This window comes from Drosophila ananassae (assembly GCF_017639315.1).
Source record: "Drosophila ananassae strain 14024-0371.13 chromosome 4 unlocalized genomic scaffold, ASM1763931v2 tig00000256, whole genome shotgun sequence".
Lineage (NCBI taxonomy): Eukaryota > Metazoa > Arthropoda > Insecta > Diptera > Drosophilidae > Drosophila > Drosophila ananassae.
Window position 1 is genome coordinate 570,665 of NW_025319050.1, and position 22,292 is coordinate 592,956.

General features: G+C 43.8%; 1 protein-coding gene and 1 long non-coding RNA gene across 2 annotated transcripts; both read left to right on the forward strand.

The window, feature by feature from the left end:
• The first annotated feature begins 1,636 nt into the window (after window positions 1-1,636).
• On the forward strand, window positions 1,637-4,441 carry LOC26514898. Its single transcript, XM_044718018.1, has 3 exons — window positions 1,637-1,684; window positions 3,981-4,125; window positions 4,220-4,441. The coding sequence occupies exons 1-3, from the start codon at window positions 1,682-1,684 to the stop codon at window positions 4,429-4,431; spliced, it is 360 nt and encodes a 119-aa protein (XP_044573953.1). The 5' UTR covers window positions 1,637-1,681; the 3' UTR covers window positions 4,432-4,441.
• A 13,334-nt stretch (window positions 4,442-17,775) lies between these two features.
• LOC116656535 lies at window positions 17,776-20,773 on the forward strand. Its single transcript, XR_006507975.1, has 3 exons — window positions 17,776-17,838; window positions 20,426-20,647; window positions 20,710-20,773. It is a non-coding gene; the product is annotated as an uncharacterized LOC116656535 (long non-coding RNA).
• Window positions 20,774-22,292: the final 1,519 nt, after the last annotated feature.

Consider the following 22,292-nt stretch of genomic DNA (forward strand, 5'->3'; position numbering starts at 1 on the left):
AACGCATTGATACTTCTCACATCCTAGTTCGTGGTTGCTTTTCTCGGGGTCTTTTGCTGAATTCGGGTCGCTGCGGGGCGTGCGGAGTGGAAGAATAGGATCTACGAGATCAAGAGGTTTACGAGTTCATGCCCCACTGGCACAAGGATATGTGAGTCCCAAGCTCGGCTGCTGTGGTAACTGCTGCTTTAGCTGACTCTGCTTATGGCTCTGTTACGTCATCAATTTGAGGTTAGGTTGCCACGTGTACTCGATCTCTTACACTCGATCTCTTTCCACTCCTTATTCCCTCACTTCCTTCCTTTCCGACCGGTTGCCTTTGTTTCTGCTAGTGGCAACTTGCCACATTGATGAAAAGCGCGAACACGCTACGCGACGTGCGCAAGGCTAACCGGCCGGTGGAGATCACACTACAGGTACAGCTGTTCACTATCTATCCACTATATTTACCTTTCAGCAATCTTACTATTCACAACTAATGCAATTTTAAATGAACGACCTGACAATAAGCTAACTTCGTTGCTACGCAACCGTGAAAATCTCCAAAACTTCCAATAACGGGACAATTCCTGATCTCCGTTTACTTCTGTCGCTCAGCGCTCTCGTATATGTATGCCAGAAAGAGAGCGTACCAAGGGGTCTCCGTATGCCAGAGCGAGACGATTACATTGCCCTTTTCGTCTCTACGCTCCGTACCCTACATTTCGGATTCGGCATTTCCGACTATCCTTGATAAAGGCTGATAAACTAATAATTCCTTGGTTCTCTCTACCGCTTCGACCTCCACAACCACAGTTAATAAAGCCGAAGCTCGTTCGAGGATGCATTAACTAAAAAGGGTCGTCTGATGCATATCGCCTTACTATTCGTTATGTTTTGATGTCCTTCAAATGGTACACGCCAAGTTGTTTCTCCGTGTCGCTAACTAATTCATAATAAATCGGACTTATCTTCTTTTTATCTTTGCTTTGGCAAATACTGGTGCAAGCTTACTGCTGAACTTCTTTGCCGCATTGCATTGCGCGAAACTACGGGCATAAACGGTGTCTCCTTCTTTCAGCTTGACCGCACGACTACGCAAGTTATAAACTTTGGCATTTGCTTCATGACACTGACTGATCCTCTCCTTAACCGTTTTTCTAGCTAACGCTATTAAATCCGGTGTCTTTAAAGCTACATCGACCGTCAAAGCCTTTAACTTCCTGTTTTTTTTTTTTTTTTTTTTTTGTTTGTGTTATATTGTGTTTGTGTTGTGTATTTACAATTTTAGGTGTACAAATTTTACGTATACACTTATAACAATAAATAACATTATTAACATGGCACTTTTTTCTTTGACAATGTTTAACAAAAAGAGGGGGGGGGCTAATTTAATTATTTAGACAATTTAATTTGCAAAGAAAAAAAACGAGTGAGGCGGCAAAGCCGTGCTACTGTTGATGGTACGGGGGGGGGAGGATCTCTGCTTATTACCCTAGGGCAACTTTTTTGCTTTGATTCTCCCGCCATTTCAGGGTTGGTAGCTACGGTTACACTAGTATTGCACAAAAAAATACTATCGACTTAAAAAATACCAGAAAGATTACAATGCCTTAAAAAATACCTATCGATAGGCACAAAACTCCCATCACTGCTTACGATTACCATCTCTAATATAAACAATCAACAAGAAGAAGAAAAAATGGTAAGAAAAACGTAAACAAAGGCATTAAATTGCAAATTAACATTAAATTATCCACAGGAAAAGGCGAAGAAACATGGTGACACATTCCCTGGAGGTCGTCAAGTAGATTTGCTGGAAGCATTTCGCCGGCGTCGCTGGAATTCGTGGAAGCGTCGTCAAACAGTTCTTGGAAGTGGAATGGAAAGGCGACGGCGGAGGCATGGCCAGCGACTGGAGGTGCGGGCAGAGGTGTAGAAGATCCGTGGGCGTGGCATAGTAGGCGTCAGGTACGTGCAGTGTATTAAGCGCTGGTCGTCAATATGTTTATCACAGGTTGTTGCTTTTGCAGGTCGTCGCCATGGTCAAGATGCGTATCCCAAAGAGGGAGGTCGTCAGGATCGGATCGTTGTCAATACAGGTATGTAGAAATTGCAGCATTCAGAGCATCAGTCATATTTATCACAGGTTTCTTCTATCACAGGTTGTTGCGGCCTATACTCGGATGAGATCCCCGGCCATAAGGAGATCCATATTTTTTTTTTTTTTTTTTTTTATATGTTTTTATTTGTTGTATGTCAGTGTTTATTAATGTTTCACGTTTACAATTTATATTGGCACATTATAATATTGGCACAACAAGTTCATTAGTCAATGGTTTACAACAAGAAAAAGGAGGGGGCAAATTTAAACAATATAATTTACAAAAAAGAGGGAGGTTTTTCAATTAAATTTACAAAAAAGAGGGAGGCGGCAAAGCCGTGCTACTGTTTATGGTGCGGGGGGGGGAGGATCTCTGCTTATTACCCTAGGGCAACTTTTTTGCTTTGATTCTCCCGCCATTTCAGGGTTGGTAGCTACGGTTACACTAGTATTGCACAAAAAAATACTATCGACTTAAAAAATACCAGAAAGATTACAATGCCTTAAAAAATACCTATCGATAGGCACAAAACTCCCATCACTGCTTACGATTACCATCTCTAATATAAACAATCAACAAGAAGAAGAAAAAATGGCAAGAAAAACGTAAACAAAGGCATTAAATTGCAAATTAACATTAAATTATCCACAGGAAAAGGCGAAGAAACATGGAGACACATTCCCTGGAGGTCGTCAAGTAGATTTGCTGGAAGCATTTCGCCGGCGTCGCTGGAATTCGTGGAAGCGTCGTCAAACAGTTCTTGGAAGTGGCTGGGGCAGCAACGGCGGCGTAGCAGGTACGTATTTGAGGCAGCTGGCTACTCTTCTTCTTACGAATTGGGAGAAGAGGAGTCATAAAGGAAAAAACGTTAATGTTTACCCATTTTCCAGGGAAAAAATCGGCGGCGACACGGTGGCAGCAGCTTCGTCGAAAAGTGGCGTCGACGTCGGCAGCATCGCAGCACCAGACGGGTGTCAGGACGGCGACTCTCATAGGGCCGCGCCATTTCCATGGAACCTCAATATGGAAAGGCGACGGCGGAGGCATGGCCAGCGACTGGAGGTGCGGGCAGAGGTGTAGAAGATCCGTGGGCGTGGCATAGTAGGCGTCAGGTACGTGCAGTGTATTAAGCGCTGGTCGTCAATATGTTTATCACAGGTTGTTGCTTTTGCAGGTCGTCGCCATGGTCAAGATGCGTATCCCAAAGAGGGAGGTCGTCAGGATCGGATCGTTGTCAATACAGGTATGTAGAAATTGCAGCATTCAGAGCATCAGTCATATTTATCACAGGTTTCTTCTATCACAGGTTGTTGCGGCCTATACTCGGATGAGATCCCCGGCCATAAGGAGATCCATATTTTTTTTTTTTTTTTTTTTATATGTTTTTATTTGTTGTATGTCAGTGTTTATTAATGTTTCACGTTTACAATTTATATTGGCACATTATAATATTGGCACAACAAGTTCATTAGTCAATGGTTTACAACAAGAAAAAGGAGGGGGCAAATTTAAACAATATAATTTACAAAAAAGAGGGAGGTTTTTCAATTAAATTTACAAAAAAGAGGGAGGCGGCAAAGCCGTGCTACTGTTTATGGTGCGGGGGGGGGAGGATCTCTGCTTATTACCCTAGGGCAACTTTTTTGCTTTGATTCTCCCGCCATTTCAGGGTTGGTAGCTACGGTTACACTAGTATTGCACAAAAAAATACTATCGACTTAAAAAATACCAGAAAGATTACAATGCCTTAAAAAATACCTATCGATAGGCACAAAACTCCCATCACTGCTTACGATTACCATCTCTAATATAAACAATCAACAAGAAGAAGAAAAAATGGCAAGAAAAACGTAAACAAAGGCATTAAATTGCAAATTAACATTAAATTATCCACAGGAAAAGGCGAAGAAACATGGAGACACATTCCCTGGAGGTCGTCAAGTAGATTTGCTGGAAGCATTTCGCCGGCGTCGCTGGAATTCATGGAAGCGTCGTCAAACAGTTCTTGGAAGTGGCTGGGGCAGCAACGGCGGCGTAGCAGGTACGTATTTGAGGCAGCTGGCTACTCTTCTTCTTACGAATTGGGAGAAGAGGAGTCATAAAGGAAAAAACGTTAATGTTTACCCATTTTCCAGGGAAAAAATCGGCGGCGACACGGTGGCAGCAGCTTCGTCGAAAAGTGGCGTCGACGTCGGCAACATCGCAGCACCAGACGGGTGTCAGGACGGCGACTCTCATAGGGCCGCGCCATTTCCATGGAACCTCAATATGGAAAGGCGACGGCGGAGGCATGGCCAGCGACTGGAGGTGCGGGCAGAGGTGTAGAAGATCCGTGGGCGTGGCATAGTAGGCGTCAGGTACGTGCAGTGTATTAAGCGCTGGTCGTCAATATGTTTATCACAGGTTGTTGCTTTTGCAGGTCGTCGCCATGGTCAAGATGCGTATCCCAAAGAGGGAGGTCGTCAGGATCGGATCGTTGTCAATACAGGTATGTAGAAATTGCAGCATTCAGAGCATCAGTCATATTTATCACAGGTTTCTTCTATCACAGGTTGTTGCGGCCTATACTCGGATGAGATCCCCGGCCATAAGGAGATCCATATTTTTTTTTTTTTTTTTTTTTATATGTTTTTATTTGTTGTATGTCAGTGTTTATTAATGTTTCACGTTTACAATTTATATTGGCACATTATAATATTGGCACAACAAGTTCATTAGTCAATGGTTTACAACAAGAAAAAGGAGGGGGCAAATTTAAACAATATAATTTACAAAAAAGAGGGAGGTTTTTCAATTAAATTTACAAAAAAGAGGGAGGCGGCAAAGCCGTGCTACTGTTTATGGTGCGGGGGGGGGGGGGAGGATCTCTGCTTATTACCCTAGGGCAACTTTTTTGCTTTGATTCTCCCGCCATTTCAGGGTTGGTAGCTACGGTTACACTAGTATTGCACAAAAAAATACTATCGACTTAAAAAATACCAGAAAGATTACAATGCCTTAAAAAATACCTATCGATAGGCACAAAACTCCCATCACTGCTTACGATTACCATCTCTAATATAAACAATCAACAAGAAGAAGAAAAAATGGCAAGAAAAACGTAAACAAAGGCATTAAATTGCAAATTAACATTAAATTATCCACAGGAAAAGGCGAAGAAACATGGAGACACATTCCCTGGAGGTCGTCAAGTAGATTTGCTGGAAGCATTTCGCCGGCGTCGCTGGAATTCGTGGAAGCGTCGTCAAACAGTTCTTGGAAGTGGCTGGGGCAGCAACGGCGGCGTAGCAGGTACGTATTTGAGGCAGCTGGCTACTCTTCTTCTTACGAATTGGGAGAAGAGGAGTCATAAAGGAAAAAACGTTAATGTTTACCCATTTTCCAGGGAAAAAATCGGCGGCGACACGGTGGCAGCAGCTTCGTCGAAAAGTGGCGTCGACGTCGGCAGCATCGCAGCACCAGACGGGTGTCAGGACGGCGACTCTCATAGGGCCGCGCCATTTCCATGGAACCTCAATATGGAAAGGCGACGGCGGAGGCATGGCCAGCGACTGGAGGTGCGGGCAGAGGTGTAGAAGATCCGTGGGCGTGGCATAGTAGGCGTCAGGTACGTGCAGTGTATTAAGCGCTGGTCGTCAATATGTTTATCACAGGTTGTTGCTTTTGCAGGTCGTCGCCATGGTCAAGATGCGTATCCCAAAGAGGGAGGTCGTCAGGATCGGATCGTTGTCAATACAGGTATGTAGAAATTGCAGCATTCAGAGCATCAGTCATATTTATCACAGGTTTCTTCTATCACAGGTTGTTGCGGCCTATACTCGGATGAGATCCCCGGCCATAAGGAGATCCATATTTTTTTTTTTTTTTTTTTTTATATGTTTTTATTTGTTGTATGTCAGTGTTTATTAATGTTTCACGTTTACAATTTATATTGGCACATTATAATATTGGCACAACAAGTTCATTAGTCAATGGTTTACAACAAGAAAAAGGAGGGGGCAAATTTAAACAATATAATTTACAAAAAAGAGGGAGGTTTTTCAATTAAATTTACAAAAAAGAGGGAGGCGGCAAAGCCGTGCTACTGTTTATGGTGCGGGGGGGGGAGGATCTCTGCTTATTACCCTAGGGCAACTTTTTTGCTTTGATTCTCCCGCCATTTCAGGGTTGGTAGCTACGGTTACACTAGTATTGCACAAAAAAATACTATCGACTTAAAAAATACCAGAAAGATTACAATGCCTTAAAAAATACCTATCGATAGGCACAAAACTCCCATCACTGCTTACGATTACCATCTCTAATATAAACAATCAACAAGAAGAAGAAAAAATGGCAAGAAAAACGTAAACAAAGGCATTAAATTGCAAATTAACATTAAATTATCCACAGGAAAAGGCGAAGAAACATGGAGACACATTCCCTGGAGGTCGTCAAGTAGATTTGCTGGAAGCATTTCGCCGGCGTCGCTGGAATTCGTGGAAGCGTCGTCAAACAGTTCTTGGAAGTGGCTGGGGCAGCAACGGCGGCGTAGCAGGTACGTATTTGAGGCAGCTGGCTACTCTTCTTCTTACGAATTGGGAGAAGAGGAGTCATAAAGGAAAAAACGTTAATGTTTACCCATTTTCCAGGGAAAAAATCGGCGGCGACACGGTGGCAGCAGCTTCGTCGAAAAGTGGCGTCGACGTCGGCAGCATCGCAGCACCAGACGGGTGTCAGGACGGCGACTCTCATAGGGCCGCGCCATTTCCATGGAACCTCAATATGGAAAGGCGACGGCGGAGGCATGGCCAGCGACTGGAGGTGCGGGCAGAGGTGTAGAAGATCCGTGGGCGTGGCATAGTAGGCGTCAGGTACGTGCAGTGTATTAAGCGCTGGTCGTCAATATGTTTATCACAGGTTGTTGCTTTTGCAGGTCGTCGCCATGGTCAAGATGCGTATCCCAAAGAGGGAGGTCGTCAGGATCGGATCGTTGTCAATACAGGTATGTAGAAATTGCAGCATTCAGAGCATCAGTCATATTTATCACAGGTTTCTTCTATCACAGGTTGTTGCGGCCTATACTCGGATGAGATCCCCGGCCATAAGGAGATCCATATTTTTTTTTTTTTTTTTTTTTATATGTTTTTATTTGTTGTATGTCAGTGCTTATTAATGTTTCACGTTTACAATTTATATTGGCACATTATAATATTGGCACAACAAGTTCATTAGTCAATGGTTTACAACAAGAAAAAGGAGGGGGCAAATTTAAACAATATAATTTACAAAAAAGAGGGAGGTTTTTCAATTAAATTTACAAAAAAGAGGGAGGCGGCAAAGCCGTGCTACTGTTTATGGTGCGGGGGGGGGGGAGGATCTCTGCTTATTACCCTAGGGCAACTTTTTTGCTTTGATTCTCCCGCCATTTCAGGGTTGGTAGCTACGGTTACACTAGTATTGCACAAAAAAATACTATCGACTTAAAAAATACCAGAAAGATTACAATGCCTTAAAAAATACCTATCGATAGGCACAAAACTCCCATCACTGCTTACGATTACCATCTCTAATATAAACAATCAACAAGAAGAAGAAAAAATGGCAAGAAAAACGTAAACAAAGGCATTAAATTGCAAATTAACATTAAATTATCCACAGGAAAAGGCGAAGAAACATGGAGACACATTCCCTGGAGGTCGTCAAGTAGATTTGCTGGAAGCATTTCGCCGGCGTCGCTGGAATTCGTGGAAGCGTCGTCAAACAGTTCTTGGAAGTGGCTGGGGCAGCAACGGCGGCGTAGCAGGTACGTATTTGAGGCAGCTGGCTACTCTTCTTCTTACGAATTGGGAGAAGAGGAGTCATAAAGGAAAAAACGTTAATGTTTACCCATTTTCCAGGGAAAAAATCGGCGGCGACACGGTGGCAGCAGCTTCGTCGAAAAGTGGCGTCGACGTCGGCAGCATCGCAGCACCAGACGGGTGTCAGGACGGCGACTCTCATAGGGCCGCGCCATTTCCATGGAACCTCAATATGGAAAGGCGACGGCGGAGGCATGGCCAGCGACTGGAGGTGCGGGCAGAGGTGTAGAAGATCCGTGGGCGTGGCATAGTAGGCGTCAGGTACGTGCAGTGTATTAAGCGCTGGTCGTCAATATGTTTATCACAGGTTGTTGCTTTTGCAGGTCGTCGCCATGGTCAAGATGCGTATCCCAAAGAGGGAGGTCGTCAGGATCGGATCGTTGTCAATACAGGTATGTAGAAATTGCAGCATTCAGAGCATCAGTCATATTTATCACAGGTTTCTTCTATCACAGGTTGTTGCGGCCTATACTCGGATGAGATCCCCGGCCATAAGGAGATCCATATTTTTTTTTTTTTTTTTTTTATATGTTTTTATTTGTTGTATGTCAGTGCTTATTAATGTTTCACGTTTACAATTTATATTGGCACATTATAATATTGGCACAACAAGTTCATTAGTCAATGGTTTACAACAAGAAAAAGGAGGGGGCAAATTTAAACAATATAATTTACAAAAAAGAGGGAGGTTTTTCAATTAAATTTACAAAAAAGAGGGAGGCGGCAAAGCCGTGCTACTGTTTATGGTGCGGGGGGGGGAGGATCTCTGCTTATTACCCTAGGGCAACTTTTTTGCTTTGATTCTCCCGCCATTTCAGGGTTGGTAGCTACGGTTACACTAGTATTGCACAAAAAAATACTATCGACTTAAAAAATACCAGAAAGATTACAATGCCTTAAAAAATACCTATCGATAGGCACAAAACTCCCATCACTGCTTACGATTACCATCTCTAATATAAACAATCAACAAGAAGAAGAAAAAATGGCAAGAAAAACGTAAACAAAGGCATTAAATTGCAAATTAACATTAAATTATCCACAGGAAAAGGCGAAGAAACATGGAGACACATTCCCTGGAGGTCGTCAAGTAGATTTGCTGGAAGCATTTCGCCGGCGTCGCTGGAATTCGTGGAAGCGTCGTCAAACAGTTCTTGGAAGTGGCTGGGGCAGCAACGGCGGCGTAGCAGGTACGTATTTGAGGCAGCTGGCTACTCTTCTTCTTACGAATTGGGAGAAGAGGAGTCATAAAGGAAAAAACGTTAATGTTTACCCATTTTCCAGGGAAAAAATCGGCGGCGACACGGTGGCAGCAGCTTCGTCGAAAAGTGGCGTCGACGTCGGCAGCATCGCAGCACCAGACGGGTGTCAGGACGGCGACTCTCATAGGGCCGCGCCATTTCCATGGAACCTCAATATGGAAAGGCGACGGCGGAGGCATGGCCAGCGACTGGAGGTGCGGGCAGAGGTGTAGAAGATCCGTGGGCGTGGCATAGTAGGCGTCAGGTACGTGCAGTGTATTAAGCGCTGGTCGTCAATATGTTTATCACAGGTTGTTGCTTTTGCAGGTCGTCGCCATGGTCAAGATGCGTATCCCAAAGAGGGAGGTCGTCAGGATCGGATCGTTGTCAATACAGGTATGTAGAAATTGCAGCATTCAGAGCATCAGTCATATTTATCACAGGTTTCTTCTATCACAGGTTGTTGCGGCCTATACTCGGATGAGATCCCCGGCCATAAGGAGATCCATATTTTTTTTTTTTTTTTTTTTTATATGTTTTTATTTGTTGTATGTCAGTGTTTATTAATGTTTCACGTTTACAATTTATATTGGCACATTATAATATTGGCACAACAAGTTCATTAGTCAATGGTTTACAACAAGAAAAAGGAGGGGGCAAATTTAAACAATATAATTTACAAAAAAGAGGGAGGTTTTTCAATTAAATTTACAAAAAAGAGGGAGGCGGCAAAGCCGTGCTACTGTTTATGGTGCGGGGGGGGGGAGGATCTCTGCTTATTACCCTAGGGCAACTTTTTTGCTTTGATTCTCCCGCCATTTCAGGGTTGGTAGCTACGGTTACACTAGTATTGCACAAAAAAATACTATCGACTTAAAAAATACCAGAAAGATTACAATGCCTTAAAAAATACCTATCGATAGGCACAAAACTCCCATCACTGCTTACGATTACCATCTCTAATATAAACAATCAACAAGAAGAAGAAAAAATGGCAAGAAAAACGTAAACAAAGGCATTAAATTGCAAATTAACATTAAATTATCCACAGGAAAAGGCGAAGAAACATGGAGACACATTCCCTGGAGGTCGTCAAGTAGATTTGCTGGAAGCATTTCGCCGGCGTCGCTGGAATTCGTGGAAGCGTCGTCAAACAGTTCTTGGAAGTGGCTGGGGCAGCAACGGCGGCGTAGCAGGTACGTATTTGAGGCAGCTGGCTACTCTTCTTCTTACGAATTGGGAGAAGAGGAGTCATAAGGGAAAAAACGTTAATGTTTACCCATTTTCCAGGGAAAAAATCGGCGGCGACACGGTGGCAGCAGCTTCGTCGAAAAGTGGCGTCGACGTCGGCAGCATCGCAGCACCAGACGGGTGTCAGGACGGCGACTCTCATAGGGCCGCGCCATTTCCATGGAACCTCAATATGGAAAGGCGACGGCGGAGGCATGGCCAGCGACTGGAGGTGCGGGCAGAGGTGTAGAAGATCCGTGGGCGTGGCATAGTAGGCGTCAGGTACGTGCAGTGTATTAAGCGCTGGTCGTCAATATGTTTATCACAGGTTGTTGCTTTTGCAGGTCGTCGCCATGGTCAAGATGCGTATCCCAAAGAGGGAGGTCGTCAGGATCGGATCGTTGTCAATACAGGTATGTAGAAATTGCAGCATTCAGAGCATCAGTCATATTTATCACAGGTTTCTTCTATCACAGGTTGTTGCGGCCTATACTCGGATGAGATCCCCGGCCATAAGGAGATCCATATTTTTTTTATTTTTTTTTTTTATATGTTTTTATTTGTTGTATGTCAGTGCTTATTAATGTTTCACGTTTACAATTTATATTGGCACATTATAATATTGGCACAACAAGTTCATTAGTCAATGGTTTACAACAAGAAAAAGGAGGGGGCAAATTTAAACAATATAATTTACAAAAAAGAGGGAGGTTTTTCAATTAAATTTACAAAAAAGAGGGAGGCGGCAAAGCCGTGCTACTGTTTATGGTGCGGGGGGGGGGAGGATCTCTGCTTATTACCCTAGGGCAACTTTTTTGCTTTGATTCTCCCGCCATTTCAGGGTTGGTAGCTACGGTTACACTAGTATTGCACAAAAAAATACTATCGACTTAAAAAATACCAGAAAGATTACAATGCCTTAAAAAATACCTATCGATAGGCACAAAACTCCCATCACTGCTTACGATTACCATCTCTAATATAAACAATCAACAAGAAGAAGAAAAAATGGCAAGAAAAACGTAAACAAAGGCATTAAATTGCAAATTAACATTAAATTATCCACAGGAAAAGGCGAAGAAACATGGAGACACATTCCCTGGAGGTCGTCAAGTAGATTTGCTGGAAGCATTTCGCCGGCGTCGCTGGAATTCGTGGAAGCGTCGTCAAACAGTTCTTGGAAGTGGCTGGGGCAGCAACGGCGGCGTAGCAGGTACGTATTTGAGGCAGCTGGCTACTCTTCTTCTTACGAATTGGGAGAAGAGGAGTCATAAAGGAAAAAACGTTAATGTTTACCCATTTTCCAGGGAAAAAATCGGCGGCGACACGGTGGCAGCAGCTTCGTCGAAAAGTGGCGTCGACGTCGGCAGCATCGCAGCACCAGACGGGTGTCAGGACGGCGACTCTCATAGGGCCGCGCCATTTCCATGGAACCTCAATATGGAAAGGCGACGGCGGAGGCATGGCCAGCGACTGGAGGTGCGGGCAGAGGTGTAGAAGATCCGTGGGCGTGGCATAGTAGGCGTCAGGTACGTGCAGTGTATTAAGCGCTGGTCGTCAATATGTTTATCACAGGTTGTTGCTTTTGCAGGTCGTCGCCATGGTCAAGATGCGTATCCCAAAGAGGGAGGTCGTCAGGATCGGATCGTTGTCAATACAGGTATGTAGAAATTGCAGCATTCAGAGCATCAGTCATATTTATCACAGGTTTCTTCTATCACAGGTTGTTGCGGCCTATACTCGGATGAGATCCCCGGCCATAAGGAGATCCATATTTTTTTTTTTTTTTTTTTTATATGTTTTTATTTGTTGTATGTCAGTGCTTATTAATGTTTCACGTTTACAATTTATATTGGCACATTATAATATTGGCACAACAAGTTCATTAGTCAATGGTTTACAACAAGAAAAAGGAGGGGGCAAATTTAAACAATATAATTTACAAAAAAGAGGGAGGTTTTTCAATTAAATTTACAAAAAAGAGGGAGGCGGCAAAGCCGTGCTACTGTTTATGGTGCGGGGGGGGGAGGATCTCTGCTTATTACCCTAGGGCAACTTTTTTGCTTTGATTCTCCCGCCATTTCAGGGTTGGTAGCTACGGTTACACTAGTATTGCACAAAAAAATACTATCGACTTAAAAAATACCAGAAAGATTACAATGCCTTAAAAAATACCTATCGATAGGCACAAAACTCCCATCACTGCTTACGATTACCATCTCTAATATAAACAATCAACAAGAAGAAGAAAAAATGGCAAGAAAAACGTAAACAAAGGCATTAAATTGCAAATTAACATTAAATTATCCACAGGAAAAGGCGAAGAAACATGGAGACACATTCCCTGGAGGTCGTCAAGTAGATTTGCTGGAAGCATTTCGCCGGCGTCGCTGGAATTCGTGGAAGCGTCGTCAAACAGTTCTTGGAAGTGGCTGGGGCAGCAACGGCGGCGTAGCAGGTACGTATTTGAGGCAGCTGGCTACTCTTCTTCTTACGAATTGGGAGAAGAGGAGTCATAAAGGAAAAAACGTTAATGTTTACCCATTTTCCAGGGAAAAAATCGGCGGCGACACGGTGGCAGCAGCTTCGTCGAAAAGTGGCGTCGACGTCGGCAGCATCGCAGCACCAGACGGGTGTCAGGACGGCGACTCTCATAGGGCCGCGCCATTTCCATGGAACCTCAATATGGAAAGGCGACGGCGGAGGCATGGCCAGCGACTGGAGGTGCGGGCAGAGGTGTAGAAGATCCGTGGGCGTGGCATAGTAGGCGTCAGGTACGTGCAGTGTATTAAGCGCTGGTCGTCAATATGTTTATCACAGGTTGTTGCTTTTGCAGGTCGTCGCCATGGTCAAGATGCGTATCCCAAAGAGGGAGGTCGTCAGGATCGGATCGTTGTCAATACAGGTATGTAGAAATTGCAGCATTCAGAGCATCAGTCATATTTATCACAGGTTTCTTCTATCACAGGTTGTTGCGGCCTATACTCGGATGAGATCCCCGGCCATAAGGAGATCCATATTTTTTTTTTTTTTTTTTTTTATATGTTTTTATTTGTTGTATGTCAGTGTTTATTAATGTTTCACGTTTACAATTTATATTGGCACATTATAATATTGGCACAACAAGTTCATTAGTCAATGGTTTACAACAAGAAAAAGGAGGGGGCAAATTTAAACAATATAATTTACAAAAAAGAGGGAGGTTTTTCAATTAAATTTACAAAAAAGAGGGAGGCGGCAAAGCCGTGCTACTGTTTATGGTGCGGGGGGGGGAGGATCTCTGCTTATTACCCTAGGGCAACTTTTTTGCTTTGATTCTCCCGCCATTTCAGGGTTGGTAGCTACGGTTACACTAGTATTGCACAAAAAAATACTATCGACTTAAAAAATACCAGAAAGATTACAATGCCTTAAAAAATACCTATCGATAGGCACAAAACTCCCATCACTGCTTACGATTACCATCTCTAATATAAACAATCAACAAGAAGAAGAAAAAATGGCAAGAAAAACGTAAACAAAGGCATTAAATTGCAAATTAACATTAAATTATCCACAGGAAAAGGCGAAGAAACATGGAGACACATTCCCTGGAGGTCGTCAAGTAGATTTGCTGGAAGCATTTCGCCGGCGTCGCTGGAATTCGTGGAAGCGTCGTCAAACAGTTCTTGGAAGTGGCTGGGGCAGCAACGGCGGCGTAGCAGGTACGTATTTGAGGCAGCTGGCTACTCTTCTTCTTACGAATTGGGAGAAGAGGAGTCATAAAGGAAAAAACGTTAATGTTTACCCATTTTCCAGGGAAAAAATCGGCGGCGACACGGTGACAGCAGCTTCGTCGAAAAGTGGCGTCGACGTCGGCAGCATCGCAGCACCAGACGGGTGTCAGGACGGCGACTCTCATAGGGCCGCGCCATTTCCATGGAACCTCAATATGGAAAGGCGACGGCGGAGGCATGGCCAGCGACTGGAGGTGCGGGCAGAGGTGTAGAAGATCCGTGGGCGTGGCATAGTAGGCGTCAGGTACGTGCAGTGTATTAAGCGCTGGTCGTCAATATGTTTATCACAGGTTGTTGCTTTTGCAGGTCGTCGCCATGGTCAAGATGCGTATCCCAAAGAGGGAGGTCGTCAGGATCGGATCGTTGTCAATACAGGTATGTAGAAATTGCAGCATTCAGAGCATCAGTCATATTTATCACAGGTTTCTTCTATCACAGGTTGTTGCGGCCTATACTCGGATGAGATCCCCGGCCATAAGGAGATCCATATTTTTTTTTTTTTTTTTTTTTTATATGTTTTTATTTGTTGTATGTCAGTGTTTATTAATGTTTCACGTTTACAATTTATATTGGCACATTATAATATTGGCACAACAAGTTCATTAGTCAATGGTTTACAACAAGAAAAAGGAGGGGGCAAATTTAAACAATATAATTTACAAAAAAGAGGGAGGTTTTTCAATTAAATTTACAAAAAAGAGGGAGGCGGCAAAGCCGTGCTACTGTTTATGGTGCGGGGGGGGGAGGATCTCTGCTTATTACCCTAGGGCAACTTTTTTGCTTTGATTCTCCCGCCATTTCAGGGTTGGTAGCTACGGTTACACTAGTATTGCACAAAAAAATACTATCGACTTAAAAAATACCAGAAAGATTACAATGCCTTAAAAAATACCTATCGATAGGCACAAAACTCCCATCACTGCTTACGATTACCATCTCTAATATAAACAATCAACAAGAAGAAGAAAAAATGGCAAGAAAAACGTAAACAAAGGCATTAAATTGCAAATTAACATTAAATTATCCACAGGAAAAGGCGAAGAAACATGGAGACACATTCCCTGGAGGTCGTCAAGTAGATTTGCTGGAAGCATTTCGCCGGCGTCGCTGGAATTCGTGGAAGCGTCGTCAAACAGTTCTTGGAAGTGGCTGGGGCAGCAACGGCGGCGTAGCAGGTACGTATTTGAGGCAGCTGGCTACTCTTCTTCTTACGAATTGGGAGAAGAGGAGTCATAAAGGAAAAAACGTTAATGTTTACCCATTTTCCAGGGAAAAAATCGGCGGCGACACGGTGGCAGCAGCTTCGTCGAAAAGTGGCGTCGACGTCGGCAGCATCGCAGCACCAGACGGGTGTCAGGACGGCGACTCTCATAGGGCCGCGCCATTTCCATGGAACCTCAATATGGAAAGGCGACGGCGGAGGCATGGCCAGCGACTGGAGGTGCGGGCAGAGGTGTAGAAGATCCGTGGGCGTGGCATAGTAGGCGTCAGGTACGTGCAGTGTATTAAGCGCTGGTCGTCAATATGTTTATCACAGGTTGTTGCTTTTGCAGGTCGTCGCCATGGTCAAGATGCGTATCCCAAAGAGGGAGGTCGTCAGGATCGGATCGTTGTCAATACAGGTATGTAGAAATTGCAGCATTCAGAGCATCAGTCATATTTATCACAGGTTTCTTCTATCACAGGTTGTTGCGGCCTATACTCGGATGAGATCCCCGGCCATAAGGAGATCCATATTTTTTTTTTTTTTTTTTTTTATATGTTTTTATTTGTTGTATGTCAGTGTTTATTAATGTTTCACGTTTACAATTTATATTGGCACATTATAATATTGGCACAACAAGTTCATTAGTCAATGGTTTACAACAAGAAAAAGGAGGGGGCAAATTTAAACAATATAATTTACAAAAAAGAGGGAGGTTTTTCAATTAAATTTACAAAAAAGAGGGAGGCGGCAAAGCCGTGCTACTGTTTATGGTGCGGGGGGGGGAGGATCTCTGCTTATTACCCTAGGGCAACTTTTTTGCTTTGATTCTCCCGCCATTTCAGGGTTGGTAGCTACGGTTACACTAGTATTGCACAAAAAAATACTATCGACTTAAAAAATACCAGAAAGATTACAATGCCTTAAAAAATACCTATCGATAGGCACAAAACTCCCATCACTGCTTACGATTACCATCTCTAATATAAACAATCAACAAGAAGAAGAAAAAATGGCAAGAAAAACGTAAACAAAGGCATTAAATTGCAAATTAACATTAAATTATCCACAGGAAAAGGCGAAGAAACATGGAGACACATTCCCTGGAGGTCGTCAAGTAGATTTGCTGGAAGCATTTCGCCGGCGTCGCTGGAATTCGTGGAAGCGTCGTCAAACAGTTCTTGGAAGTGGCTGGGGCAGCAACGGCGGCGTAGCAGGTACGTATTTGAGGCAGCTGGCTACTCTTCTTCTTACGAATTGGGAGAAGAGGAGTCATAAAGGAAAAAACGTTAATGTTTACCCATTTTCCAGGGAAAAAATCGGCGGCGACACGGTGGCAGCAGCTTCGTCGAAAAGTGGCGTCGACGTCGGCAGCATCGCAGCACCAGACGGGTGTCAGGACGGCGACTCTCATAGGGCCGCGCCATTTCCATGGAACCTCAATATGGAAAGGCGACGGCGGAGGCATGGCCAGCGACTGGAGGTGCGGGCAGAGGTGTAGAAGATCCGTGGGCGTGGCATAGTAGGCGTCAGGTACGTGCAGTGTATTAAGCGCTGGTCGTCAATATGTTTATCACAGGTTGTTGCTTTTGCAGGTCGTCGCCATGGTCAAGATGCGTATCCCAAAGAGGGAGGTCGTCAGGATCGGATCGTTGTCAATACAGGTATGTAGAAATTGCAGCATTCAGAGCATCAGTCATATTTATCACAGGTTTCTTCTATCACAGATTGTTGCGGCCTATACTCGGATGAGATCCCCGGCCATAAGGAGATCCATATTTTTTTTTTTTTTTTTTTTTATATGTTTTTATTTGTTGTATGTCAGTGCTTATTAATGTTTCACGTTTACAATTTATATTGGCACATTATAATATTGGCACAACAAGTTCATTAGTCAATGGTTTACAACAAGAAAAAGGAGGGGGCAAATTTAAACAATATAATTTACAAAAAAGAGGGAGGTTTTTCAATTAAATTTACAAAAAAGAGGGAGGCGGCAAAGCCGTGCTACTGTTTATGGTGCGGGGGGGGGAGGATCTCTGCTTATTACCCTAGGGCAACTTTTTTGCTTTGATTCTCCCGCCATTTCAGGGTTGGTAGCTACGGTTACACTAGTATTGCACAAAAAAATACTATCGACTTAAAAAATACCAGAAAGATTACAATGCCTTAAAAAATACCTATCGATAGGCACAAAACTCCCATCACTGCTTACGATTACCATCTCTAATATAAACAATCAACAAGAAGAAGAAAAAATGGCAAGAAAAACGTAAACAAAGGCATTAAATTGCAAATTAACATTAAATTATCCACAGGAAAAGGCGAAGAAACATGGAGACACATTCCCTGGAGGTCGTCAAGTAGATTTGCTGGAAGCATTTCGCCGGCGTCGCTGGAATTCGTGGAAGCGTCGTCAAACAGTTCTTGGAAGTGGCTGGGGCAGCAACGGCGGCGTAGCAGGTACGTATTTGAGGCAGCTGGCTACTCTTCTTCTTACGAATTGGGAGAAGAGGAGTCATAAAGGAAAAAACGTTAATGTTTACCCATTTTCCAGGGAAAAAATCGGCGGCGACACGGTGACAGCAGCTTCGTCGAAAAGTGGCGTCGACGTCGGCAGCATCGCAGCACCAGACGGGTGTCAGGACGGCGACTCTCATAGGGCCGCGCCATTTCCATGGAACCTCAATATGGAAAGGCGACGGCGGAGGCATGGCCAGCGACTGGAGGTGCGGGCAGAGGTGTAGAAGATCCGTGGGCGTGGCATAGTAGGCGTCAGGTACGTGCAGTGTATTAAGCGCTGGTCGTCAATATGTTTATCACAGGTTGTTGCTTTTGCAGGTCGTCGCCATGGTCAAGATGCGTATCCCAAAGAGGGAGGTCGTCAGGATCGGATCGTTGTCAATACAGGTATGTAGAAATTGCAGCATTCAGAGCATCAGTCATATTTATCACAGGTTTCTTCTATCACAGATTGTTGCGGCCTATACTCGGATGAGATCCCCGGCCATAAGGAGATCCATATTTTTTTTTTTTTTTTTTTTTTATATGTTTTTATTTGTTGTATGTCAGTGCTTATTAATGTTTCACGTTTACAATTTATATTGGCACATTATAATATTGGCACAACAAGTTCATTAGTCAATGGTTTACAACAAGAAAAAGGAGGGGGCAAATTTAAACAATATAATTTACAAAAAAGAGGGAGGTTTTTCAATTAAATTTACAAAAAAGAGGGAGGCGGCAAAGCCGTGCTACTGTTTATGGTGCGGGGGGGGGAGGATCTCTGCTTATTACCCTAGGGCAACTTTTTTGCTTTGATTCTCCCGCCATTTCAGGGTTGGTAGCTACGGTTACACTAGTATTGCACAAAAAAATACTATCGACTTAAAAAATACCAGAAAGATTACAATGCCTTAAAAAATACCTATCGATAGGCACAAAACTCCCATCACTGCTTACGATTACCATCTCTAATATAAACAATCAACAAGAAGAAGAAAAAATGGCAAGAAAAACGTAAACAAAGGCATTAAATTGCAAATTAACATTAAATTATCCACAGGAAAAGGCGAAGAAACATGGAGACACATTCCCTGGAGGTCGTCAAGTAGATTTGCTGGAAGCATTTCGCCGGCGTCGCTGGAATTCGTGGAAGCGTCGTCAAACAGTTCTTGGAAGTGGCTGGGGCAGCAACGGCGGCGTAGCAGGTACGTATTTGAGGCAGCTGGCTACTCTTCTTCTTACGAATTGGGAGAAGAGGAGTCATAAAGGAAAAAACGTTAATGTTTACCCATTTTCCAGGGAAAAAATCGGCGGCGACACGGTGACAGCAGCTTCGTCGAAAAGTGGCGTCGACGTCGGCAGCATCGCAGCACCAGACGGGTGTCAGGACGGCGACTCTCATAGGGCCGCGCCATTTCCATGGAACCTCAATATGGAAAGGCGACGGCGGAGGCATGGCCAGCGACTGGAGGTGCGGGCAGAGGTGTAGAAGATCCGTGGGCGTGGCATAGTAGGCGTCAGGTACGTGCAGTGTATTAAGCGCTGGTCGTCAATATGTTTATCACAGGTTGTTGCTTTTGCAGGTCGTCGCCATGGTCAAGATGCGTATCCCAAAGAGGGAGGTCGTCAGGATCGGATCGTTGTCAATACAGGTATGTAGAAATTGCAGCATTCAGAGCATCAGTCATATTTATCACAGGTTTCTTCTATCACAGGTTGTTGCGGCCTATACTCGGATGAGATCCCCGGCCATAAGGAGATCCATATTTTTTTTTTTTTTTTTTTTTATATGTTTTTATTTGTTGTATGTCAGTGTTTATTAATGTTTCACGTTTACAATTTATATTGGCACATTATAATATTGGCACAACAAGTTCATTAGTCAATGGTTTACAACAAGAAAAAGGAGGGGGCAAATTTAAACAATATAATTTACAAAAAAGAGGGAGGTTTTTCAATTAAATTTACAAAAAAGAGGGAGGCGGCAAAGCCGTGCTACTGTTTATGGTGCGGGGGGGGGAGGATCTCTGCTTATTACCCTAGGGCAACTTTTTTGCTTTGATTCTCCCGCCATTTCAGGGTTGGTAGCTACGGTTACACTAGTATTGCACAAAAAAATACTATCGACTTAAAAAATACCAGAAAGATTACAATGCCTTAAAAAATACCTATCGATAGGCACAAAACTCCCATCACTGCTTACGATTACCATCTCTAATATAAACAATCAACAAGAAGAAGAAAAAATGGCAAGAAAAACGTAAACAAAGGCATTAAATTGCAAATTAACATTAAATTATCCACAGGAAAAGGCGAAGAAACATGGAGACACATTCCCTGGAGGTCGTCAAGTAGATTTGCTGGAAGCATTTCGCCGGCGTCGCTGGAATTCGTGGAAGCGTCGTCAAACAGTTCTTGGAAGTGGCTGGGGCAGCAACGGCGGCGTAGCAGGTACGTATTTGAGGCAGCTGGCTACTCTTCTTCTTACGAATTGGGAGAAGAGGAGTCATAAAGGAAAAAACGTTAATGTTTACCCATTTTCCAGGGAAAAAATCGGCGGCGACACGGTGGCAGCAGCTTCGTCGAAAAGTGGCGTCGACGTCGGCAGCATCGCAGCACCAGACGGGTGTCAGGACGGCGACTCTCATAGGGCCGCGCCATTTCCATGGAACCTCAATATGGAAAGGCGACGGCGGAGGCATGGCCAGAGACTGGAGGTGCGGGCAGAGGTGTAGAAGATCCGTGGGCGTGGCATAGTAGGCGTCAGGTACGTGCAGTGTATTAAGCGCTGGTCGTCAATATGTTTATCACAGGTTGTTGCTTTTGCAGGTCGTCGCCATGGTCAAGATGCGTATCCCAAAGAGGGAGGTCGTCAGGATCGGATCGTTGTCAATACAGGTATGTAGAAATTGCAGCATTCAGAGCATCAGTCATATTTATCACAGGTTTCTTCTATCACAGGTTGTTGCGGCCTATACTCGGATGAGATCCCCGGCCATAAGGAGATCCATATTTTTTTTTTTTTTTTTTTTTTATATGTTTTTATTTGTTGTATGTCAGTGCTTATTAATGTTTCACGTTTACAATTTATATTGGCACATTATAATATTGGCACAACAAGTTCATTAGTCAATGGTTTACAACAAGAAAAAGGAGGGGGCAAATTTAAACAATATAATTTACAAAAAAGAGGGAGGTTTTTCAATTAAATTTACAAAAAAGAGGGAGGCGGCAAAGCCGTGCTACTGTTTATGGTGCGGGGGGGGGGAGGATCTCTGCTTATTACCCTAGGGCAACTTTTTTGCTTTGATTCTCCCGCCATTTCAGGGTTGGTAGCTACGGTTACACTAGTATTGCACAAAAAAATACTATCGACTTAAAAAATACCAGAAAGATTACAATGCCTTAAAAAATACCTATCGATAGGCACAAAACTCCCATCACTGCTTACGATTACCATCTCTAATATAAACAATCAACAAGAAGAAGAAAAAATGGCAAGAAAAACGTAAACAATGGCATTAAATTGCAAATTAACATTAAATTATCCACAGGAAAAGGCGAAGAAACATGGAGACACATTCCCTGGAGGTCGTCAAGTAGATTTGCTGGAAGCTTTCGCCGGCGTCGCTGGAATTCGTGGAAGCGTCGTCAAACAGTTCTTGGAAGTGGCTGGGGCAGCAACGGCGGCGTAGCAGGTACGTATTTGAGGCAGCTGGCTACTCTTCTTCTTACGAATTGGGAGAAGAGGAGTCATAAAGGAAAAAACGTTAATGTTTACCCATTTTCCAGGGAAAAAATCGGCGGCGACACGGTGGCAGCAGCTTCGTCGAAAAGTGGCGTCGACGTCGGCAGCATCGCAGCACCAGACGGGTGTCAGGACGGCGACTCTCATAGGGCCGCGCCATTTCCATGGAACCTCAATATGGAAAGGCGACGGCGGAGGCATGGCCAGCGACTGGAGGTGCGGGCAGAGGTGTAGAAGATCCGTGGGCGTGGCATAGTAGGCGTCAGGTACGTGCAGTGTATTAAGCGCTGGTCGTCAATATGTTTATCACAGGTTGTTGCTTTTGCAGGTCGTCGCCATGGTCAAGATGCGTATCCCAAAGAGGGAGGTCGTCAGGATCGGATCGTTGTCAATACAGGTATGTAGAAATTGCAGCATTCAGAGCATCAGTCATATTTATCACAGGTTTCTTCTATCACAGGTTGTTGCGGCCTATACTCGGATGAGATCCCCGGCCATAAGGAGATCCATATTTTTTTTTTTTTTTTTTTTTATATGTTTTTATTTGTTGTATGTCAGTGCTTATTAATGTTTCACGTTTACAATTTATATTGGCACATTATAATATTGGCACAACAAGTTCATTAGTCAATGGTTTACAACAAGAAAAAGGAGGGGGCAAATT